Source organism: Mytilus trossulus, chromosome 3, assembly GCF_036588685.1.
Source record: "Mytilus trossulus isolate FHL-02 chromosome 3, PNRI_Mtr1.1.1.hap1, whole genome shotgun sequence".
Classification (NCBI taxonomy): domain Eukaryota; kingdom Metazoa; phylum Mollusca; class Bivalvia; order Mytilida; family Mytilidae; genus Mytilus; species Mytilus trossulus.
The window spans coordinates 8,580,685-8,608,402 of NC_086375.1; the positions used below are offsets into that span (position 1 = coordinate 8,580,685).

Here is a 27,718-nt window from a genome sequence, read left to right on the forward strand (position 1 = left end):
TTAAAAAGTACATTCTATTCTAATAGCATATAATAACCACATAGGCACATTTTAATAGCAAAATATTTCACCCCATGGCGTATTCTAATATTAAGAATTACCGATATGTGCTTTGCGGTCTTATGAGTATAGTATTACCCATATTTACCTTTCCTTCTTGGCAATTTTATCTTACAGACATAGTTGTATTTAAGATTACAATTTTTTTCAATAGAAATACTATTTTGATATAAATATTTCGCTAAACAATCCCCTTGCTCAGGAGTGCCTGCTGGTTGACTACTATATTGCAGCATCTTGTTTAAAACTGGTCCATGGTTATTACCCCAATACCATTTGCCATTGACCTTGTGTCCACTTGTCCAGAAAAAATGAGTCCTTATCTGTAATTGTAAAAAAAAACAAGTGAAACTGCGAGCTACTGCTCACTGATGATACCCCGCCGCAAGTGGATAATATTAATAGTGTAAAAATATGCAAGTGTTCGGTAAACAGGAAGTTGTCGAGTGATGAATCTGAAAACGCATCACACGGTATAGCTGACTTATATAAATCCTGAAACCAAATTTCAGAAATCCTTGTATTGTAGTACCTGAGAAAAAAGTGACAAAAATTTTCAACTTGGCTATCATGTGTAAAATTATACAATTAAGTGTTTGGTAAACAGGAAGTTGTCAAGTGATCAATCTGAAAACGCATCATACGGTATAGCTGACTTAGATAAACACTGAAACCAAATTGCAGAAATCCTTGTTTTGTAGTTCCTGAGAAAAATGCGACGAAATAATGTTCAACTTGGCTATCGTGTAAAATCATACTTGTAAGTGTTCGGTAAACAGGAAGTTGCCAAGTGATCAATCTGAAAACGCATCACACGGTATAGCTGACTTAGATAAACCCTGAAATCAAATTTCAGAAATCCTTGTATTGTAGTTCCTGAGAAAAATGAGACGAAAAATATTCATGGGACGGACTGACTGACGGACGGACAGACAGACGTAAAACAGTATACCACACACACCCCCTTTTTTTAAAGCGGGGGTATAATGAATGTAAAAACGAAATGTTTCATTTAAAGGAATCTATAATAAAATACTGTAAAGATAATTTAATTATACATTCAATAATAACAAATCGCCAATATTAAGCTGTAACATGTGATCTATTCCATCGGGCCACACTTAAAAATATTTTGGTTTGCCCAAACCCTACCCAAAGGTTGACACAGTGGGTAAGTAGGTAGGCATTTTTTTTTATTTTTTTTTTATTTTCTTTTGAGAAATTGAAGTATCAGATGTTTATGATAGATAAAGGAAGATGTGGTGTGAGAGCCAATGAAACAACTCTCCATCCAAATAACAATTTAAAAAGTAAACCATTATAGGTTAAAGTACGGCCTTCAACACGGAGCCTTGGCTCACACCGAACAACAAGCTATAAAGGGCCCCAAAATTACTAGTGTAAAACCATTCAAACGGGAAAACCAACGGTTTAATCTATATAAACAAAACGAGAAACGAGAAACGCGTATATATTACATAAACAAACGACAACTACTGTACATCAGATTCCTGACTTAGGACAGGTGCAAACATTTGCAGCGGGATTAAACGTTTTAATGGATCCTCATGCCTATTTGATTAAAAAAAAATTCTTCTTGACAAAAAAAGAATTTGAGTAGGCAGTTTTTTTCTTTTTTTTTTTTTTTTTTTTTAAAGTTCTCATGTTTTATTGATATTTTTTCACATTTGTTAGTTGATACATCAAATACCGGTACCTTATCCCGGCCTCGTTAACCGTTAGTAGTATATAATAAATTTTGTTAGTATTTGTTAGTTTAATTTGTGTTTGAAACATACATTTTTTAATTAATAATATAATCTGACTGATTGTTAGTCAATTACAAATAGAAAAAAAATACAATATAAGCATATATAATTGCAAATCATTCACATTTATAATTGCGTAATTTTGTACCGTATTTGACCCTTACTTTAACATCCTTATTATTAAATACAATCTACCTGACACATATTGCTCGTTTAGAAAAATCGTGCAGATGTCTTTAATGTGATCAGATAATCGTAACTTGACGTGATTGAGGGATAATATACTTCACGTGTTAATCTTTTCGATTTTGGATTATTATCAAAAGGTGAGATATTTTATGTTTATTATTATAGAAATATGAATTTATTATCTTTGTACATAATCTGTACCTTATTGTATTTTGATTTAAGTTTTAGAATAGGTGTAATTTAAGGGTTTTTCTTTACGGCCGTGAGGTGTCGATTTTTATATTTTATAATCTAACAGTTTAAAGAATTTTTTGAAACTTGCGAATTAAATTACTTTTACTTTTTTTTACACATCTGTTAACTTCAAAATATAATTCAAATTCTTTTTTAAAGATATTGTATATGTCGGCGGATTTTGTTCTTTGCTCCGACGTGTAAAATGATTTGTAAATTGAGAAACCTATCAACGTTATAATAAGATTTATGTCATTATAATGTCGGTCTCCTATTTTATATCCAAAGACTATATCTATTAAGTTTATTTTCTTACAGAAGTTTATGATATTCATTTTTTCTGTTATTTTATTCCACAAATCTTTTAAAAATTTACAGTCGATAAAAAAATGTTGATAATTGTCTGTGCATTTGCATAAAGTACACTCTGACGTATTATATATTTTCCATTTAAAAAGATTTTCTGTGTTCGGCAATATATAGCTAAATAATTTCCATTTATATACTTTAAGTTTGTTTGTGTATATTTCTTTGTTTGTAAATGATAAGGAGTGTTTAATTTGTAATGGTTTTACGCCTAATAATTTTTGCCATTTTATTAATCCAATGTTTGGAGTCATTTTGTTTTTTAAAAAATATTGATATACGGTTTTGTTATCTAGATCTGCTAAATTTATTTCTGTTTCACTCATTCTGATTATTTTTTCGTTGATATTAACGCGGGTTTTAACAGATTTATTTGTTTTCAGGATATATATCCAACATTTTGGAATAGCTTTTTTTAATATTGATAGTTCGGCTATCCAGTTGTGTTTTATTTCTAACTTACGCAGTATTGTTTTTTCGTTGATTTGACCGTTTTCGTCAATTATTTCATTTATATAGATTATATTGCTTCCGATCCAATTGAGCATCAATAATGGTTTATTTTTTATTTTTATGTTTTTATTACCCCATATAATTTCTTTGCGTATTTCTCTAAAGTTAGTGGGTGATTTAGTTTGACCTCCACCTTTCCGTATCCAACATTTTACAATATCCAGATAAAATTCTGGTAGTTCAGTTGTTATTTTAAGTGGTTTTAAATTTTTAAGTTCTAAATTCATTTTGAAGATATTAAGGAAGTTTTTCCCGTATTTATCAAAAAAGAATCTCGGAATAATTGACCAATTTTCATGTTTTGACTCCATTAGTCTTGATACCCATTTAATTTTAAGTGTGTTGAAGTAGCTGTCGATATCTATCATATTAAGTCCTCCCGTATTGTAATCTGCTATGAGAGTTGACCTTTTTAATTTATCTTGTTTGCCGTTCCAGATGAAATTAAAAATTTCTTTTTCTAGATTGTCGCTATACATTTTATTTATGACTGTCATACTCGCTAAGTATGTAAATTGTGGGATGATAAGTGATTTGATAATAAGAATTTTACCGATGATCGTAAGATGTCTTTTTTCCCAAGATTTCATGAGTTTTTTTGCTTTTTCAAACTTATTTTCCCAATTTAGTTTTGCGCATTCTGCTTTATTTGTGCCGAAATACAATCCCAACACTTTAACGGGTTTATCTGTGAATTTTATATTATCTACCTTATCTTTACAATTTTTTAGTTTTCCTATCCAAATTCCTTCCGTTTTGTTTTTATTTAATTTAAGACCAGAAAATGTGCCAAATATTTCAATAACGTTTAATGCTGCTATAATTTCATTTTTTGATTTAAGAAAAAGAGTGGTATCATCTGCTAACTGTGAAATTTTTAAATTATGTTTTGAATGGTCAAGTTTGATTTCAAAGCCTTTAATGTTATAATCATTCCTTAATTTACATGCCATAATTTCAACTGCGATCACGAAGATCATGGAAGAGCAGGGGCATCCTTGACGCACCCCCCTTTTTAGACTAATTGGTGCAGAAATCCATCCATTATTGAACACTGAGCTATTTATATCAGAATATAACGTCTTGATCCAGTTAATAAATGAACTATTAAAGCCGAAATGTTCGAGAGTTTGGTACATAAAGGTCCATTTTAAAGTATCAAATGCTTTTGAAAAGTCTAGAAACAAAATTGCACCTTCAACATTAAATTTGTCGGCGTAATCTATGATGTCTTGTATTTGTCTGAGATTGAAGCCAATATATCGTTTTTTTATATATCCTGTTTGGTCTGCATTTATTATTAAATTTAGTACATTTTTTATTCTTTGAGCTAATGTGTAAGATAGTATTTTATAGTCCGAGTTTAATAAGGAGATTGGCCTATAATTTGAAAGATCTAGTGGATCATTCTTTTTGTATATAAGATTAAGAATACTTTGTCTTTGAGAAAATGGTAGCTTTTGCCTGTCGTAACTTGTATTAAAGATGTTAACAAGGATTGGACCTAATGATTGCCAAAACTTTTTATAGAAATTTGTTGAGATACCATCTTTACCTGGGCTTTTATTGGATTTTAAATTGTTTACTGCTAGTGTTAGTTCATCTATTGTAACATATCCATCGCACGTCTTACTTTCATTTTTTGATAATTTATTTTTTACTTCAGTACTGTTAATATATTCCCATGATTGGGCTATGTTTTCGTTTTCTTTTGAATATAGTTTTTCGTAAAATTTCTTTTCAATTTGAAGTATTTCACTTTGGTCTGTAACAATATTTCCTTGGTCGTCTTTTAGTTTTATTATTGTTTTTTTTTGTTTGTTTATTTTTTTCTAGGCCTAAAAAGTAAGCTGTATTTTTTTCGCCTTTTTCTACCCAATCTTGTTTAGACCTTAATTGGGCGCCCTTAGCTTTATATTCATAATGTGTTTCTAGCTGATTTTCAATTTGATTTATTTTTTGCAAAATATCATTATTTTCATTTTTTTGGTATTTTTCAGTTAAGAGTGTTAATTTTTTTTCCATTTGCTTTATTTCGTTATTTCTATTGTAAGCTCTACTTTTGCAATAATTTATTGTAAATAATTTAATATCAAGTTTAATCGCGTCCCAAAGAAGATGTACATCCGTAGTTGTGTCTTGCATGATAGTTTTATATTTTGCAATTATTGTTTCTATTTCTTTACAATATTCATTTTCTTCTAAAATAGAATTATTTAATTTCCAGTATCCTGGACCTTTACTTTCGGCCGTTACGCTTTGTAATTTAAGAGATACGCCTTGGTGGTCTGTGCTTTTTATTAATGCGAGTCTTATATCGCTTGATTTTGTATTGAGCACAAAATCTTTATTAATTAAAAAGTAATCAATTCGACTTGCTTGACTGAAGTTTTGTCTTTTCCAGGTAAACTGTACTTTTTTCGGATTTAAATATCTCCATATATCGATTAGATTGTGTGTTTTAATTAAAGATTTTAAACTGTTTACTGGTTTTATATTTTTTGGTTTTCCATTAGTAAGTTTTCTATCTAAGTTTGACAATGCATCGTTCATGTCGCCGCCTAGTATTACTGTTCCAATTGCATAATTACTTATGAAATCAGACAGATTTTTAAAGAACTTGTTTCTTTCCGTTTCTATGTTTGGTGCATATATGTTAATGAGCGAATAAATTATGTTTTCTATTTCTATATTTAACATTAGTATTCTACCGTCTTTGTCTTTGTTTTCATTAATTACTTTACATTCTAACTTATTATCAATTATAATGGCTACCCCTCTACTTTGGGTTGTACCATGACTAAAATAGATAACGTTGCTAGTTTCAGTATATAATTTTTTTTCGAGATTTTCATCAAAGTGACTCTCTTGTATAAAAGTTATAAGACTTTTTTGATTTTTTATCCATTGATAAAATCTTGTCCTTTTCTCTTTATCTCTGAGTCCTTTAACATTTAGCGTACATATATGGATGTCTTTTATCATATTGATTGATTTTAAATTTGTTATTTATTTTATTTAAAGTACGCTTGACTGACTCGTAACTACTTTCTTTGTTGATAATTTCTAAAGGTGTAACACGTGACAGCCTGGTGGTAAAGTTGTTTAAAACTGTTGGGTTACTTTTAGTACCATTCATTCTAATTTCAAAGCAGTTTTTTTCTTAGTAGGTAGCGTTTTGGCAAACAAACCTATTATTTATTATGGCCTCGGCACGTTTTATCACCTTGGAAATATGCGGTGTTCCCCCTTTTCCCCCTAATACGTACCTTGCTTTGTTTTGCGAAATCTCCTGCTACACCAAGTTCCCACATACCCATTGTTGTAGCATAAAACAATTCTGCTCCTAAGTTTTTACATGCTTCCTGTAAGGGAAAAATACAGCGTAAATAAGTTCATATTTGCATCAAACAATTTGATCATTTGACTCAAGATATTATTCTGATTTTAATTGTTGATGTGTCAACGCCACTTTTAAGCACCTCATTTAAGCTATTTCGTGGTGGTCAGTTTTTATTGGTGGAGAAAGCCGAAGTAACAGGAGAAAAACACCGACCTTCGATAGGAAAACTGACCATCCTAGACTATTCAATTAAGATTAGAGTCGAGTGCACCCACAGGAGCGGGGTTCGAACTCACAACCTCAGTGTTCACTGGCTAGTGATTACAGTAGTAACTACTTAGGCTAAATAAAAACATATGTGTGGTTCCAGTAACCCTACCATCCCTACTTTTTCGCCTAAAAAATAGCCTACCCTAAAGATTTAATTGTCTTTTTTCATTAAGCACTGTTAAAGTCAGAATGATGCTCTCATAAACTCAATGTAAAAAAAACATAAAAATCAAAAAAAAAATCCCTACCTACCCTTACTTTTTTTCAGATGTAACTGGAACCACATATACTTTTTTTGGCCTTAGACCACTCGGGCACCGAGGCCCCCATATTATACTGAACAATGTCAAATAAATAATTTTGACTTGCAGAAATTATCAATCATGCACATTTTGATATTTCTTTCAAGTAGCTGTATGGTTAACATGAATTTATAAAATGAAAATTCTAACCCCGTCTAATTTTATCACATTATGTACAACAAATCATACAAAAAAGGAATATGGGCTAAACTACTTTTAAAACAACAACAAGATATGAAAAAAATGTCAAAATACTGTACATGTAACATTTATCTGCATCAATTGTTATTATCCACTGAAATGAACGAATTGCTTATTGTTGTCAAATTGACAATACTGGAAACAAACAGCGCTTGCAATAACAAAAAATATATTTCTTTTTTTTTCATACCAAATAAAATATCTGACTTGAATATTTAGGATGTTTAAGCATGTAGTGGTGACGATGATGAAAGTTTTTAACGACCTTGACAGCCCTTGATGAGTCAGATGGTTTACGTGTTGTCATGTAAGAGCCATGGGTTTTGTTAATTGTTAAAGCCGACGGTGAACAATAGATGCTTAAATCGTATCAATAAGACTTAATATGTTAAGACTAACTTGGCATAACCGCATGCTTTTCCAAAATTTGCATAAAATGAATATGTATAAAAATATAATTTACATTAATCAAGCCTCACAACGACCCTACAGTCACATAGTAGTGCTAACTTTAACGTCATTGAGTCTCTTGTGGAGAGTTATCTCGTTGTCGATCATACCACACAGAGTCCACATCTTCTTTTTTTTTTTTTTTAGATTCTAACGATCAATTTATCCAAATAATTTCCCAAATTAACTTACAGTAGCCTCACTGTGGGTTTTCGTATCATTGAAGGCAGAAATGTAGTAACAGGCTCCTCCCCCAAACCAATTATACCAGCCTTCTTTGCATCCTGAAATAAAGTTTTGTACGGCTCAGTCATTTATTCAAAAATGACACTCTTATTTTGCTTTTTAAGCGAAGACATTATTATCCAAATGAAACATGTGGTTCAAGTGCATGACGTTATGTTTTATCCGAAACTCAGGCGACCAGAAAGAAAAACAACAAATAAAGATTAAACATGGTAAAATTACGATATTATGCATAACCCTTTCTTAAAGGAGCTGTACAACAGGAACCATTTAAGGTTGAAGATTTTATAGCTTGACGATTCCCTTTATAGGGGTCACCACGTTACAGTGTTAAGCAAATCACATCGTCATAATTTAACCCTGTTGCGCTAAAAAAAAAAAACCAACACAACACTGTCACATAAAGGCGCCGTACGATAGGAAAAAATTAAGGATACATTGGTTGCTTGACTTTATGTATCCCAAAACTTCAATTGTTTAAAACAATTAAAAAACCTTAGTGAGTACGCTCACATACCCCACGTCCCCACATTGTCATTGGAGAAATTAAATAAGTGTAAGAAAAAAAAATTGTATAAGAAAAAATAATTTCCTGCCAATATGCACATCTAAATAGTATGTCCTTATTATCTACAAAATTTCATGAAATTCTGTTGTGTGGTTTCAGAGGAGTTATGACAAACTGTTGCAGAAGAACATTGAAGCAATTAAGTTCAAAGGGGTGTAACTCCTAAAAAAAATGGTAATTTCCTGTCGATATGCACATCTACGTAATATGTCCTTATTATCTACAAAGTTTTGTGAAATTCTGTTGTGTGGTTTGAGAGGAGTTGTGATGACAAAGTATTGCAGTAGTACATTAAAGTAAATAAGTTCAAAGGGGCGTAACTCCTAGAAAAAAAATTGAATCGCAACTTCCCGTCGATATGCACAACTACATAGTATGTCCTTATTATGTGAAAAGGTTTCGTGAAATTCTGTTGTGTGGTTTGAGAGGAGTTGCGATGACAAACTGTTGCTGTAGTACATTAAAGTAAATAAGTTCAAAGGGGCGTAACTTCTAGGAAAAAAATTGAATTGCAATTTCCCGTCGATATGCACATCTACATAGTATGTCCTTATTATTTGAAAAGGTTTCGTGAAATTATGTTGTGTGGTTTGAGAGGAGTTGCGATGACAAACTGTTGAAGTAGTTCATTAAAGTAAATGAGTCCAAAGGGGCGTAACTCCTAGAAAAAAAATTGAATCGCAATTTCCCCTCGATATGCACAACTACATAGTATGTCCTTATTATCTGAAAAGGTTTCGTGAAATTCTGTTGTGTGGTTTGAGAGGAGTTGCGATGACAAACTGTTGAAGTAGTTCATTAAAGTAAATAAGTTCAAAGCGGCGTAACTCCAAAAAAAAAAATGAATCGCAATTCCCCTCGATATGCACAACTACATAGTATTTCCTTATTATCTGAAAAGGTTTCGTGAAATTATGTTGTGTGGTTTGAGAGGAGTTGCGATGACAAACTGTTGAAGTAGTTCATTAAAGTAAATGAGTCCAAAGGGGCGTAACTCCTAGAAAAAAAATTGAATCGCAATTTCCCCTCGATATGCACAACTACATAGTATGTCCTTATTATCTGAAAAGGTTTCGTGAAATTCTGTTGTGTGGTTTGAGAGGAGGTGCAATGACAAACTGTTGCAGTAGTACATTAAAGTAAATAAGTTCAAAGGGGCGTAACTCCTAGAAAAAAATTGAATCGCAATTTCCCCTCGATATGCACAACTACATAGTATGTCCTTATTATTTGAAAAGGTTTCGTGAAATTATGTTGTGTGGTTTGAGAGGAGTTGCGATGACAAACTGTTGAAGTAGTTCATTAAAGTAAATGAGTCCAAAGGGGCGTAACTCCTAGAAAAAAAATTGAATCGCAATTTCCCCTCGATATGCACAACTACATAGTATGTCCTTATTATCTGAAAAGGTTTCGTGAAATTCTGTTGTGTGGTTTGAGAGGAGTTGCGATGACAAACTGTTGAAGTAGTTCATTAAAGTAAATAAGTTCAAAGCGGCGTAACTCCAAAAAAAAAATGAATCGCAATTCCCCTCGATATGCACAACTACATAGTATTTCCTTATTATCTGAAAAGGTTTCGTGAAATTATGTTGTGTGGTTTGAGAGGAGTTGCGATGACAAACTGTTGAAGTAGTTCATTAAAGTAAATGAGTCCAAAGGGGCGTAACTCCTAGAAAAAAAATTGAATCGCAATTTCCCCTCGATATGCACAACTACATAGTATGTCCTTATTATCTGAAAAGGTTTCGTGAAATTCTGTTGTGTGGTTTGAGAGGAGGTGCAATGACAAACTGTTGCAGTAGTACATTAAAGTAAATAAGTTCAAAGGGGCGTAACTCCTAGAAAAAAATTGAATCGCAATTTCCCCTCGATATGCACAACTACATAGTATGTCCTTATTATCTGAAAAGGTTTCATGAAATGCTGTTGTGTGGTTTGAGAGGAGTTGCGATGACAAGAAACAGGACTGACGGACGGACTGACAGACGGACGGGTCAAAAACATTATACCCTCCGCAACTAGTTGCGTGGGGTATAATTATGCATTACTACGATGTACAGAAAGAAACAGAATATCCGTTGTTGTATAAATGACATCATAGTTTTATGTATTTTCAAAGAGAGGCGACCCATACCAAACGGACAATCAAAGAACAACTCATAAATAAAATAGGAATAAAACGGACAATAAAGCTTTGCTACAAAGAAAAGGAAAACGAACATTCATACACAAAACACAACATCAAACACAAACCCATGAAAAACGGAAGAGTCAACTGTAATCTGATCATGCTCCACAAGTGGCACATGTTGCGCTGCTCATTATAGTTAATTTTCTTCAAACCCAGACCTTATTCGGTGCATGTAGGTCACATTCTAGGAAAAGGGGACGGGTTGTTGTTACAACAATTCGATCATCCGTTTTCATTTGTGAAACAAATATAATCCATAAACGTCAACCAATGACAACAAAATTTACGAAGGAAATATTTCAACTTCACCATTTAGATGTCTTGGTTACGTCGTTAGTCGTAAATGAGGAGCACACCAAGAAAAAACGATTTGAACAAACTAGTACAATTGCTAATATTCTACAGAAATATTGGATATCGCGTTGCAACGATCTAAAAGTATCGTTTATGCTAAAACTATACTGTATCTTGATGTGTGCTGAATACGTTTCTTTTTTTATCAAAAAAATATTCAACAGTGATCCCAAGTCTCTATTTAAAGCTATGATGATCATTTGACTGGAATATTATTAAATAGTAACCCCAAATTATGCAAAAAAGTGAATAACTTAAAAAGATAAAAGAGATCTAACCAATAAAAACTGTTCTGACTTATAAAAAATAAGTATTCTAAGAATCATTTCCATTTGTGAATAAATCAAGTCCAACCAGCACGTGTTCTTAGGGTTTAAAATAGGAAACCCTAAGGAACCCAAGATTAATTTACTCATAGACTAATGGTTGGACTCGAAATAAAAAAATATATAAACATCTTTGTTATATTCACCAGGTTCGTAAACTTATAATTTTTGTTAAAATGAAAATTAAGCGTAACCTTAGCAATGTTTTAATGTAACAATTTTTAAAGAAATCTTTCTTTATTAAAGTTACCAATAATATAATAATAAACTATTATAATTATCTGATCAAGTACTTTGATAATTGTAAATTCAATTTCATTTAAGAATTAAATTCTTTTGTTTCATATTAATGTATTTGATTAGTTTACTCTTTAATATGGTTGGACTCGAAATAAACATATATAGACATCTTTGTTTAATTCACCAGGAGGCCTCGAAAGAACGCGAACTGCAGTCCCCCAAATTGTCGTAGTTAAGAAAAGTGAGCAGAAATGTAAAACAGCAGAGTGACAACAACATTAATATACTCTTCAACAGGAAAGGGGAGGCAACTGCCAGAGTCTGCAATTCCCTCCTTTCCCGAAAAACAAAGACATGATGACTTTTAAACATCATACAATGTGGAAACTATTAATTGTAAAAATTTTAATTTCGGAAATATAAACAGTAAAACAGATTCAAAGCTCTGTATCAGGACTAAAACAGGAATTACCAACTGTTCAATTGTGAAGCTTTACCAAATGGAAATGCGTAAAAAAATGCAGGACATACTGCCGCCTCATCCTTTTTTTAATATAATGTTTGATTGAATATTTTTTTTGTATTTTTTTTTTTGGATTTTTGTTCGATTTTTTTTTTTAATTATTAAAGTATAGAATAAAACTTGTTATTCAACTTTACATAATATACTCACTTCCCCTGTCTATTGTTGATATTGGTACTGGTGCTGGTATGTTTAGATCCTCAGGCCCTATCACATTAAAATATCATACATTAGATCCTCAGGCCCTATCACATTAAAATATCATATATTAGATCCTCAGGCCCTATCACATTAAAATATCATACATTAGATCCTCAGGCCCTATCACATTAAAATATCATACATTAGATCCTCAGGCCCTATCACATTAAAATATCATATATTAGATCCTCAGGCCCTATCACATTAAAATATCATACATTAGATCTTCAGGCCCTATCACATTAAAATATCATACATTAGATCCTCAGGCCCTATCACATTAAAATATCATACATTAGATCCTCAGGCCCTATCACATTAAAATATCATACATTAGATCCTCAGGCCCTATCACATTAAAATATCATACATTAGATCCTCAGGCCCTATCACATAAAAATATCATACATTAGATCCTCAGGCCCTATCACATTAAAATATCATATATTAGATCCTCAGGCCCTATCACATTAAAATATCATACATTAGATCCTCAGGCCCTATCACATAAAAATATCATACATTAGATCTTCAGGCCCTATCACATAAAAATATCATACATTAGATCTTCAGGCCCTATCACATTAAAATATCATACATTAGATCCTCAGGCCCTATCACATTAAAATATCATACATTAGATCCTCAGGCCCTATCACATTAAAATATCATACATTAGATCCTCAGGCCCTATCACATTAAAATATCATACATTAGATCCTCAGGCCCTATCACATAAAAATATCATACATTAGATCCTCAGGCCCTATCACATTAAAATATCATATATTAGATCCTCAGGCCCTATCACATTAAAATATCATACATTAGATCCTCAGGCCCTATCACATAAAAATATCATACATTAGATCTTCAGGCCCTATCACATAAAAATATCATACATTAGATCTTCAGGCCCTATCACATTAAAATATCATACATTAGATCCTCAGGCCCTATCACATTAAAATATCATACATTAGATCCTCAGGCCCTATCACATTAAAATATCATACATTAGATCCTCAGGCCCTATCACATTAAAATATCATACATTAGATCCTCAGGCCCTATCACATTAAAATATCATACATTAGATCCTCAGGCCCTATCACATAAAAATATCATACATTAGATCCTCAGGCCCTATCACATAAAAATATCATACATTAGATCCTCAGGCCCTATCACATTAAAATATCATACATTAGATCCTCAGGCCCTATCACATTAAAATATCATACATTAGATCCTCAGGCCCTATCACATAAAAATATCATACATTAGATCCTCAGGCCCTATCACATTAAAATATCATACATTAGATCCTCAGGCCCTATCACATTTAAATAAATATCATACATTAGAACCTCAGGCCCTATCACATTAAAATATCATACATTAGATCCTCAGGCCCTATCACATTAAAATATCATACATTAGATCCTCAGGCCCTATCACATTAAAATATCATACATTAGATCCTCAGGCCCTATCACATTTAAATAAATATCATACATTAGAACCTCAGGCCCTATCACATTAAAATATCATACATTAGATCCTCAGGCCCTATCACATTAAAATATCATACATTAGATCCTCAGGCCCTATCACATTAAAATATCATACATTAGATCCTCAGGCCCTATCACATTTAAATAAATATCATACATTAGAACCTCAGGCCCTATCACATTAAAATATCATACATTAGATCCTCAGGCCCTATCACATTAAAATATCATACATTAGATCCTCAGGCCCTATCACATTAAAATATCATACATTAGATCCTCAGGCCCTATCACATTAAAATATCATACATTAGATCCTCAGGCCCTATCACATAAAAATATCATACATTAGATCCTCAGGCCCTATCACATTAAAATATCATACATTAGATCCTCAGGCCCTATCACATAAAAATATCATACATTAGATCCTCAGGCCCTATCACATTAAAATATCATACATTAGATCCTCAGGCCCTATCACATTAAAATATCATATGTTAGATCCTCAGGCCCTATCACATTAAAATATCATACATTAGATCCTCAGGCCCTATCACATTAAAATATCATACATTAGATCCTCAGGCCCTATCACATTAAAATATCATACATTAGATCCTCAGGCCCTATCACATTAAAATATCATACATTAGATCCTCAGGCCCTATCACATTAAAATATCATACATTAGATCCTCAGGCCCTATCACATTAAAATATCATACATTAGATCCTCAGGCCCTATCACATTAAAATATCATACATTAGATCCTCAGGCCCTATCACATTAAAATATCATATATTAGATCCTCAGGCCCTATCACATTAAAATATCATACATTAGATCTTCAGGCCCTATCACATTAAAATATCATACATTAGATCCTCAGGCCCTATCACATTAAAATATCATACATTAGATCCTCAGGCCCTATCACATTAAAATATCATACATTAGATCCTCAGGCCCTATCACATTAAAATATCATACATTAGATCCTCAGGCCCTATCACATAAAAATATCATACATTAGATCCTCAGGCCCTATCACATTAAAATATCATATATTAGATCCTCAGGCCCTATCACATTAAAATATCATACATTAGATCCTCAGGCCCTATCACATAAAAATATCATACATTAGATCTTCAGGCCCTATCACATAAAAATATCATACATTAGATCTTCAGGCCCTATCACATTAAAATATCATACATTAGATCCTCAGGCCCTATCACATTAAAATATCATACATTAGATCCTCAGGCCCTATCACATTAAAATATCATACATTAGATCCTCAGGCCCTATCACATTAAAATATCATACATTAGATCCTCAGGCCCTATCACATAAAAATATCATACATTAGATCCTCAGGCCCTATCACATTAAAATATCATATATTAGATCCTCAGGCCCTATCACATTAAAATATCATACATTAGATCCTCAGGCCCTATCACATAAAAATATCATACATTAGATCTTCAGGCCCTATCACATAAAAATATCATACATTAGATCTTCAGGCCCTATCACATTAAAATATCATACATTAGATCCTCAGGCCCTATCACATTAAAATATCATACATTAGATCCTCAGGCCCTATCACATTAAAATATCATACATTAGATCCTCAGGCCCTATCACATTAAAATATCATACATTAGATCCTCAGGCCCTATCACATTAAAATATCATACATTAGATCCTCAGGCCCTATCACATAAAAATATCATACATTAGATCCTCAGGCCCTATCACATAAAAATATCATACATTAGATCCTCAGGCCCTATCACATTAAAATATCATACATTAGATCCTCAGGCCCTATCACATTAAAATATCATACATTAGATCCTCAGGCCCTATCACATAAAAATATCATACATTAGATCCTCAGGCCCTATCACATTAAAATATCATACATTAGATCCTCAGGCCCTATCACATTTAAATAAATATCATACATTAGAACCTCAGGCCCTATCACATTAAAATATCATACATTAGATCCTCAGGCCCTATCACATTAAAATATCATACATTAGATCCTCAGGCCCTATCACATTAAAATATCATACATTAGATCCTCAGGCCCTATCACATTTAAATAAATATCATACATTAGAACCTCAGGCCCTATCACATTAAAATATCATACATTAGATCCTCAGGCCCTATCACATTAAAATATCATACATTAGATCCTCAGGCCCTATCACATTAAAATATCATACATTAGATCCTCAGGCCCTATCACATTTAAATAAATATCATACATTAGAACCTCAGGCCCTATCACATTAAAATATCATACATTAGATCCTCAGGCCCTATCACATTAAAATATCATACATTAGATCCTCAGGCCCTATCACATTAAAATATCATACATTAGATCCTCAGGCCCTATCACATTAAAATATCATACATTAGATCCTCAGGCCCTATCACATAAAAATATCATACATTAGATCCTCAGGCCCTATCACATTAAAATATCATACATTAGATCCTCAGGCCCTATCACATAAAAATATCATACATTAGATCCTCAGGCCCTATCACATTAAAATATCATACATTAGATCCTCAGGCCCTATCACATTAAAATATCATATGTTAGATCCTCAGGCCCTATCACATTAAAATATCATACATTAGATCCTCAGGCCCTATCACATTAAAATATCATACATTAGATCCTCAGGCCCTATCACATTAAAATATCATACATTAGATCCTCAGGCCCTATCACATTAAAATATCATACATTAGATCCTCAGGCCCTATCACATTAAAATATCATACATTAGATCCTCAGGCCCTATCACATTAAAATATCATACATTAGATCCTCAGGCCCTATCACATTAAAATATCATACATTAGATCCTCAGGCCCTATCACATTAAAATATCATACATTAGATCCTCAGGCCCTATCACATTAAAATATCATACATTAGATCCTCAGGCCCTATCACATTAAAATATCATACATTAGATCCTCAGGCCCTATCACATTAAAATATCATACATTAGATCCTCAGGCCCTATCACATTAAAATATCATACATTAGATCCTCAGGCCCTATCACATTAAAATATCATACATTAGATCCTCAGGCCCTATCACATAAAAATATCATACATTAGATCCTCAGGCCCTATCACATTAAAATATCATACATTAGATCCTCAGGCCCTATCACATTAAAATATCATACATTAGATCCTCAGGCCCTATCACATAAAATATCATACATTAGATCTTAAAAGTTTAGATCCTCAGGCCCTATCACATTAAAATATCATATATGAGATCCTCAGGCCCTATCACATTAAAATATCATACATTAGATCCTCAGGCCCTATCACATTAAAATATCATACATTAGATCCTCAGGCCCTATCACATTAAAATATCATACATTAGATCCTCAGGCCCTATCACATAAAAATATCATACATTAGATCCTCAGGCCCTATCACATAAAAATATCATACATTAGATCCTCAGGCCCTATCACATTAAAATATCATACATTAGATCCTCAGGCCCTATCACATTAAAATATCATACATTAGATCCTCAGGCCCTATCACATTAAAATATCATACATTAGATCCTCAGGCCCTATCACATTAAAATATCATACATTAGATCTTCAAGCCCTATCACATTAAAATATCATACATTAGATCTTCAGGCCCTATCACATTAAAATATCATACATTAGATCCTCAGGCCCTATCACATAAAAATATCATACATTAGATCCTCAGGCCCTATCACATTAAAATATCATACATTAGATCCTCAGGCCCTATCACATTAAAATATCATACATTAGATCCTCAGGCCCTATCACATTAAAATATCATACATTAGATCCTCAGGCCCTATCACATTAAAATATCATACATTAGATCCTCAGGCCCTATCACATTAAAATATCATACATTAGATCTTCAGGCCCTATCACATTAAAATATCATACATTAGATCCTCAGGCCCTATCACATAAAAATATCATACATTAGATCCTCAGGCCCTATCACATAAAAATATCATACATTAGATCCTCAGGCCCTATCACATAAAAATATCATACATTAGATCCTCAGGCCCTATCACATTAAAATATCATACATTAGATCTTAAAAGTTTAGATCCTCAGGTCCTATCACATTAAAATATCATACATTAGATCCTCAGGCCCTATCACATAAAAATATCATACATTAGATCCTCAGGCCCTATCACATAAAAATATCATACATTAGATCCTCAGGCCCTATCACATAAAAATATCATACATTAGATCCTCAGGCCCTATCACATTAAAATATCATACATTAGATCTTAAAAGTTTAGATCCTCAGGTCCTATCACATTAAAATATCATACATTAGATCTTAAAAGTTTAGATCCTCAGGTCCTATCACATTAAAATATCATACATTAGATCTTAAAAGTTTAGATCCTCAGGTCCTATCACATTAATATATCATACATTAGATCCTCAGGCCCTATCACATAAAAATATCATACATTAGATCCTCAGGCCCTATCACATAAAAATATCATACATTAGATCCTCAGGCCCTATCACATTAAAATATCATACATTAGATCCTCAGGCCCTATCACATTAAAATATCATATATTAGATCTTCAGGCCCTATCACATTAAAATATCATACATTAGATCCTCAGGCCCTATCACATTAAAATATCATACATTAGATCCTCAGGCCCTATCACATTAAAATATCATACATTAGATCCTCAGGCCCTATCACATTAAAATATTATACATTAGATCCTCAGGCCCTATCACATTAAAATATCATATATTAGATCCTCAGGCCCTATCACATTAAAATATCATACATTAGATCCTCAGGCCCTATCACATTAAAATATCATACATTAGATCCTCAGGCCCTATCACATTAAAATATCATACATTAGATCCTCATGCCCTATCACATTAAAATATCATATATGAGATCCTCAGGCCCTATCACATTAAAATATCATACATTAGATCCTCAGGCCCTATCACATTAAAATATCATACATTAGATCCTCAGGCCCTATCACATTAAAATATCATACATTAGATTCTCAGGCCCTATCACATTAAAATATCATACATTAGATCCTCAGGCCCTATCACATTAAAATATCATATATTAGATCCTCAGGCCCTATCACATTAAAATATCATACATTAGATCCTCAGGCCCTATCACATTAAAATATCATACATTAGATCCTCAGGCCCTATCACATTAAAATATCAAACATTAGATTCTCAGGCCCTATCACATTAAAATATCATATATTAGATCCTCAGGCCCTATCACATTAAAATATTATACATTAGATCCTCAGGCCCTATCACATTAAAATATCATACATTAGATCTTAAAATGCTTTCTCAGCATAGCTATATAAAACAAACAAAAAACGATTGCTTACAGGCCACTCTCCACAAGAAACAAAAGTTACATAGAAATAAACAACTACATGTCATAGTACGGCCTTCAACAATGATCTCCACTGTATCTAGACTATCATTACCGGTTCAATTTGTGATTTTTTTTATGATCATGGAATTCATAATAATAAAATATCAAAGGTTTCCGCAGTAAATTAGTATACCTCTATTTATCGGTCTTGAATTAATAAGAGAAAGCCCTAGTGAAACACTTCAACTATAAGAGGAAAACAACGGAACCAAAATACTAAAACATACCAGGCGGTGGTGGCTGTGTCTCTTGGCTCTGTCCTGTCTTGTGGTTCTTATACCTATAACGGCATACACCATTATATTGATAATCACATATAACCTCCCAGTAATACGGAACTGAATTTTGTATTCTTGCAAATTCACCTACAATCATGAAATTAGTATTGAATAAAATTAATATTATGAAAGCATAATAATTAATTCAAGTGTTTTGTGCCACTTGAATTCAAACAGGTTTGTCTAGATTATGGCTATAAGATGTGATATATGTGTTTTGTGCCTGTTCGAGTCATCTGTCTGGACTCTTTGTTTTGTGCGTGTTCAAATCGGTGTCTGGACTACATGTTTTGTAGAAGCTTCAATTGGTCTTTCTGGACTACATGTTTTGTAGCAGTCTGCATCAGTCTGTCTTTTGAGCCTGTTTATATCGATTTGTCTTGACTTTTTACTGGACTGGTGGGGGTTGTCTATTGAGCCTGTTTATATCGATTTGTCAGGACTTTTTACTGGACTGGTGGGGGTTGTCTATTGAGCCTGTTTATATCGATTTGTCTTGACTTTTTACTGGACTGGTGGGGGTTGTCTATTGAGCCTGTTTATATCGATTTGTCTTGACTTTTTACTGGACTGGTGGGGGTTGTCTATTGAGCCTGTTTATATCGATTTGTCAGGACTTTTTACTGGACTGGTGGGGGTTGTCTATTGAGCCTGTTTATATCGATTTGTCTTGACTTTTTACTGGACTGGTGGGGGTTGTCTATTGAGCCTGTTTATATCGATTTGTCTTGACTTTTTACTGGACTGGTGGGGGTTGTCTATTGAGCCTGTTTATATCGATTTGTCTTGACTTTTTACTGGACTGGTGGGGGTTGTCTATTGAGCCTGTTTATATCGATTTGTCTTGACTTTTTACTGGACTGGTGGGAGTTGTCTATTGAGCCTGTTTATATCGATTTGTCTTGACTTTTTACTGGACTGGTGGGGGTTGTCTATTGAGCCTGTTTATATCGATTTGTCTTGACTTTTTACTGGACTGGTGGGGGTTGTCTATTGAGCCTGTTTATATCGATTTGTCAGGACTTTTTACTGGACTGGTGGGGGTTGTCTATTGAGCCTGTTTATATCGATTTGTCTTGACTTTTTACTGGACTGGTGGGGGTTGTCTATTGAGCCTGTTTATATCGATTTGTCAGGACTTTTTACTGGACTGGTGGGTATTGTCTATTGAGCCTGTTTAAATCGATTTGTCTTGACTTTTTACTGGACTGGTGGGGGTTGTCTATTGAGCCTGTTTATATCGATTTGTCTTGACTTTTTACTGGACTGGTGGGGGTTGTCTATTGAGCCTGTTTAAATCGATCTGTCAGGACTTTTTACTGGACTGGTGGGGGTTGTCTATTGAGCCTGTTTATATCGATTTGTCTTGACTTTTTACTGGACTGGTGGGGGTTGTCTATTGAGCCTGTTTAAATCGATGTGTCAGGACTTTTTACTGGACTTGTTGTGGGTGTCTATTGAGCCTGTTTATATCGATTTGTCTTGACTTTTTACTGGACTGGTGGGGGTTGTCTATTGAGCCTGTTTATATCGATTTGTCTTGACTTTTTACTGGACTGGTTTTGTTTTGTTTATTGAGCCTGTTTATATCGATTTGTCTTGACTTTTTACTGGACTGGTGTGGGTTGTCTATTGAGCCTGTTTATATCGATTTGTCTTGACTTTTTACTGGACTGGTGGGGGTTGTCTATTGAGCCTGTTTAAATCGATTTGTCAGGACTTTTTACTGGACTGGTGGGGGTTGTCTATTTAGCCTGTTTAAATCGATTTGTCAGGACTTTTTACTGGACTGGTGGGGGTTGTCTATTGAGCCTGTTTAAATCGATTTGTCAGGACTTTTTACTGGACTGGTGGGGGTTGTCTATTTAGCCTGTTTATATCGATTTGTCTTGACTTTTTACTGGACTGGTGGGGGTTGTCTATTGAGCCTGTTTATATCGATTTGTCTTGACTTTTTACTGGACTGGTTTTGTTTTGTTTATTGAGCCTGTTTATATCGATTTGTCTTGACTTTTTACTGGACTGGTGGGGGTTGTCTATTGAGCCTGTTTATATCGATTTGTCTTGACTTTTTACTGGACTGGTGGGGGTTGTCTATTGAGCCTGTTTAAATCGATTTGTCAGGACTTTTTACTGGACTGGTGGGGGTTGTCTATTTAGCCTGTTTAAATCGATTTATCAGGACTTTTTACTGGACTGGTGGGGGTTGTCTATTTAGCCTGTTTATATCGATTTGTCTTGACTTTTTACTGGACTGGTGGGGGTTGTCTATTGAGCCTGTTTAAATCGATTTGTCAGGACTTTTTACTGGACTGGTGGGGGTTGTCTATTGAGCCTGTTTAAATCGATTTGTCAGGACTTTTTACTGGACTGGTGGGGGTTGTCTATTGAGCCTGTTTAAATCGATTTGTCAGGACTTTTTACTGGACTGGTGGGGGTTGTCTATTGAGCCTGTTTGAATTGATTTGTCAGGACTTTTTACTGGACTGGTGGGGGTGTCTATTGAGCCTGTTTATATCGATCTGTCTTGACTTTTTACTGGACTGGTGGGGGTTGTCTATTGAGCCTGTTTATATCGATTTGTCAGGACTTTTTACTGGACTGGTGGGTATTGTCTATTGAGCCTGTTTATATCGATTTGTCAGGACTTTTTACTGGACTGGTGGGGGTGTCTATTGAGCCTGTTTATATCGATCTGTCTTGACTTTTTACTGGACTGGTGGGGGTTGTCTATTGAGCCTGTTTAAATCGATCTGTCTTGACTTTTTACTGGACTGGTGGGGGTTGTCTATTGAGCCTGTTTATATCGATCTGTCTTGACTTTTTACTGGACTGGTGGGGGTTGTCTATTGAGCCTGTTTAAATCGATCTGTCTTGACTTTTTACTGGACTGGTGGGGGTTGTCTATTGAGCCTGTTTATATCGATCTGTCTTGACTTTTTACTGGACTGGTGGGGGTTGTCTATTGAGCCTGTTTAAATCGATCTGTCTTGACTTTTTACTGGACTGGTGGGGGTTGTCTATTGAGCCTGTTTATATCGATCTGTCTTGACTTTTTACTGGACTGGTGGGGGTTGTCTATTGAGCCTGTTTAAATCGATCTGTCTTGACTTTTTACTGGACTGGTGGGGGTTGTCTATTGAGCCTGTTTATATCGATTTGTCAGGACTTTTTACTGGACTTGTTGTGGGTGTCTATTGAGCCTGTTTATATCGATCTGTCAAGACTTTTTACTGGACTGGTGGGGGTTGTCTATTGAGCCTGTTTATATCGATCTGTCTTGACTTTTTACTGGACTGGTGGGGGTTGTCTATTGAGCCTGTTTAAATCGATCTGTCTTGACTTTTTACTGGACTGGTGGGGGTTGTCTATTGAGCCTGTTTATATCGATTTGTCAGGACTTTTTACTGGACTTGTTGTGGGTGTCTATTGAGCCTGTTTATATCGATCTGTCAAGACTTTTTACTGGACTGGTGGGGGTTGTCTATTGAGCCTGTTTATATCGATCTGTCTTGACTTTTTACTGGACTGGTGGGGGTTGTCTATTGAGTCTGTTTAAATCGATCTGTCTTGACTTTTTACTGGACTGGTGGGGGTTGTCTATTGAGCCTGTTTAAATCGATCTGTCTTGACTTTTTACTGGACTGGTGGGGGTTGTCTATTGAGCCTGTTTATATCGATTTGTCAGGACTTTTTACTGGACTTGTTGTGGGTGTCTATTGGGCCTGTTTATATCGATCTGTCTTGTCTTTTTACTGGACTGGTGGGTATTGTCTATTGAGCCTGTTTAAATCGATTTGTCAGGACTTTTTACTGGACTGGTGGGGGTTGTCTATTGAGCCTGTTTAAATCGATTTGTCAGGACTTTTTACTGGACTGGTGGGGGTTGTCTATTGAGCCTGTTTATATCGATCTGTCAAGACTGTTTACTGGACTGGTGGGGGTTGTCTATTGAGCCTGTTTAAATCGATCTGTCAAGACTTTTTACTGGACTGGTGGGGGTTGTCTATTGAGCCTGTTTAAATCGATTTGTCAGGACTTTTTACTGGACTGGTGGGGGTTGTCTATTGAGCCTGTTTATATCGATTTGTCAGGACTTTTTACTGGACTGGTTTTGTTTTGTTTATTGAGCCTGTTTATATCGATTTGTCTTGACTTTTTACTGGACTGGTGGGGGTTGTCTATTGAGCCTGTTTATATCGATTTGTCTTGACTTTTTACTGGACTGGTGGGGGTTGTCTATTGAGCCTGTTTATATCGATTTGTCAGGACTTTTTACTGGACTGGTGGGGGTTGTCTATTGAGCCTGTTTATATCGATCTGTCAAGACTTTTTACTGGACTGGTGGGGGTTGTCTATTGAGCCTGTTTATATCGATCTGTCTTGACTTTTTACTGGACTGGTGGGGGTTGTCTATTGAGCCTGTTTATATCGATTTGTCAGGACTTTTTACTGAACTGGTGGGGGTTGTCTATTGAGCCTGTTTAAATCGATCTGTCAGGACTTTTTACTGGACTGGTGGGGATTGTCTATTGAGCCTGTTTAAATCGATCTGTCAGGACTTTTTACTGGACTGGTGGGGGTTGTCTATTGAGCCTGTTTATATCGATCTGTCAAGACTTTTTACTGGACTGGTGGGGGTTGTCTATTGAGCCTGTTTATATCGATCTGTCTTGACTTTTTACTGGACTGGTGGGAGTTGTCTATTGAGCCTGTTTATATCGATCTGTCAAGACTTTTTACTGGACTGGTGGGTATTGTCTATTGAGCCTGTTTAAATCGGTCTGTCTTGACCACAGCTAAAAAGGTGTGTTGGGACTATGTGTTTTATGTCTTTTTAAATTGGTTTGTAGTGAACAGGTGCTTTGCGTTGTTGGTCTTATTCTTTACCACGAGGTGCGTATTACTGATTTTAATTGCATCAGCATAGATTAAAGTTTATAGAAACCTTTCTGCATTCTGTATGTCTTTGTGTTTATTTGTCCTCATTGCTGACAGTATTGTTAATTTGACACAACATGCACATCGTAATGAACAATAAGTTTTGCTAAACGCAGAGTATAGATAATGCTTACTCTCTGCAGTTCCTCTTTTCCACCTGGCTTCAACAAATATTGTACAAATCACGACTAAAAGTGTTATCATAGCAACACGTGCCATGATGGTTTAGTGTCGTGACGATATTGTCTGAAAAAGAAGATAAACATTTCAAAAAATTATACTAGTAGTTTTCTGATTTTGGTATGAGTAAATAGAATATATTTCGAAGAGCAGGTATCAATTAAAATCTCTGTAGGGGGTCTCATTGGGGGGTTCCGATCCCGGATCCCGCTTACTGTTTTGTCAGATTCCCGTATCCCGCTTACTGTTTTGTCAGATTCCCGTATCCCGCTTTCAGCAATTTTTTTTTTGTCAATTCCCGGGTCCCGCAAGACCTCATTTCCCGTTTTCACGACACAATAATTTGACTTTCACGTTTTAGGCTTACGAAAAATCGGCAATCCCGCGTCACAAGAACCAAGAACCATCCGGGATTGGAACGCTCTTCCCCCTGGGGTCGTATCAGCTCCGTCAGTCGAGGCCTTCAAAGCCTCGATGACAAAGCTGAATTAAATTTCAAAATTTTTGGGGGGAGGGGGGTGGTCTAATATGCGCACCAAACCATGGCAGTATAATCAGTTCGTTGATTGTGGCCATTATCTGGCAGAAGCAGAAACACTTAGACCCCAATGAGACCCACTCTGTAGTGTCAAGGTTTTATGTCATGACCAACTTACATGTATTAACTCGGTACAATGTAAAACGACTTATTAACTCCGTTATAAACGAATTATACTGCTTTATCATAGCTTGCTATTAACGACTACGTAACTCGTTATATAACGAATCGAAATTGTAACTACTTGTAGATCTACACGTTTGTTTTAGTTCTGCAGACCTGCCAAATACTGTATGAATTTCATTATCACCGATCTGACTTTTATCACAACTGTCATACTCATATCTTTATTCATTTATTCAAATTACAAAATTAAAGTAAAAAAAATAAAAGAAACAATGAAGATCATTGAAAAATGCATGAAAGTTTTTTGTTGGAAGGACAAGGGCACAAGGCTATTTTAAATTTTTTTTTTTTGACGCCTTCCTGCGTCGATGTAGCAGCCTTTCAACTTTAAGACGTCATTAACTCCCCTATAAATAAGATTAGCTAGCTCCTGTTTATTTATTTTTCACAATGATTCAAGAGATCCACTCTTAGAGGTGACAGTGGCGGATTCAAAATGGAGAGGTTTCGTAAATTGACCCCCCTTTTTTTAACGATCAATGCATTTCAATTGGGACCTAGTTGGAAGCCTTGGAATGTAGCTTGCAAAATTTAGAGACACGAATGCATCCTCTAAATGGTGGTTTACCTTCGACACTCGACTGACTCGTCATGTTTCGTATGACTATGAGTGTGGAAACCGCCTCTCTCATTGGCATTGATAGAAACAAGTGCCTGTGATAAGAAACCCCCCTTAAGCTTTTTAAGAGAGTTTTGTGTTTATATTCAAAGAGATACATTTGATTTTACACATTGACAATACCTGTTTTGCAAAGATGTCCAAAATCAATGTCGTTTTAATATAGGCCTATGGCGTCAAACAAGTGAAGTGGCAGCAAAGACGTCGGTACATGAAATGACGTCAGAACTGTAATTGTGGAGCGAAACTTCCTCCATTAAAGGAGAACCTCTGATATTTACAGGGCTTGATCGTTAATTGGCATTTTCAAATTTATGCATTTCATGCAAATAATTAATATGAAGGTCATTGTTAAGTGCTTAGTCCGTTTCTGTGTGTGTTACATTTTAATGTTGTGGCGTTGTTCTCTTATATTTAATGCGTTTCTCTCGGTTTTGTTTTGTTGCCCCGATTTTATTTTTTGTCCATAGATTTATGAGTTTTGAACAGCGGTATACTACTGTTGCCTTTATTTTGCAAATGTCGATATTTTCATTTCTACAAGCTTCGCTGTATTTCTTTCAAATAAAACTGAAGATTAAGCAGTGTAACATGTATCTTCACAGGGGCGGATCCAGTCATTTTAACTTGAAAAAGAGGGGGGGTGTACCATCCCAGGACAAAAAAAGGGGAGGGGTCCAACCACATGTCCTAATTCAAATGCATTGATCGTGCAAAAAAAAGGGGGGCATATGACATCAAAAAATGTCTAGCTGTCGTCAGTATTTTCCTACACGTGAAATGCATCCATATAAAACTTCTACATACGGTAGCAATTATAAAGGGTCAAATAAACAAACAAGCTAATGTGTCTTAAATTTGTGTTTATAATTAAGGCAGCAACCATTTGATTTTCGGCTAACATTAAAAGAAAACAAATTGTTTTCAACTTGTCGCAAAAAATATATACTGTTCTTCGCCCCGCAAGTGGAAATGGATTTCCTCAAAATCATATTATGCACTATTATTATAGTATAGTGCAGTTGGTACCGTTTAAAAGTACATATAGATAAGTATATTAATTGTCAATCTGCTCTTTGTTCCTATATAACTTCACAGGAAAATAAATGCCGCTGTGCTGGCATGAATAATCATTGATATAGTCACATGTATATATTAAATGTTTACCAAACTTTTAAATTTTCGAAATACTAAGGCTTCCTCAGAAATAGCTTTATTTGGCAAAACTCACTGATTTGTCTTTTATAGACGCGTGGTCGGGCGTAAGTACAAACTTTAATACTGCTTTCTATGCTGATGAAGTCATATGGGATAAACCTGTCTTCTATCTGATGAGTTAAGCCTTTCTCAACTGATTTGTATAGTTTGTTCTTATGTTTTACTGTTATACCACTGTCCCAGGTTAGGGGGAGGGTTGGGATCCCGCTAACATGTTTAACCCCGCCACTTTATTTATGTATGTGCCTGTCCCAAGTCAGGAGTCTGTAATACAGTGGTTGTCGTTTGTTTATGTGTTACATATTTGTTTTTCGTTCATTGTTTTTTTCATAAA

The 27,718-nt window shown here is 34.5% G+C and overlaps 1 protein-coding gene across 1 annotated transcript; it reads right to left on the minus strand.

Moving 5' to 3' along the window:
• On the minus strand, positions 1–26,388 carry LOC134709207 (uncharacterized). Its single transcript, XM_063569379.1, has 7 exons — positions 26,290–26,388; positions 24,778–24,889; positions 19,652–19,789; positions 12,296–12,352; positions 7,890–7,981; positions 6,401–6,496; positions 1–383 (listed from the first exon to the last, which is right to left on the minus strand). Exons 2-7 carry the CDS (start codon positions 24,860–24,862, stop codon positions 135–137), a joined length of 717 nt encoding a protein of 238 aa, XP_063425449.1. The 5' UTR covers positions 24,863–24,889; positions 26,290–26,388; the 3' UTR covers positions 1–134.
• Between the last annotated feature and the right edge of the window lie 1,330 nt (positions 26,389–27,718).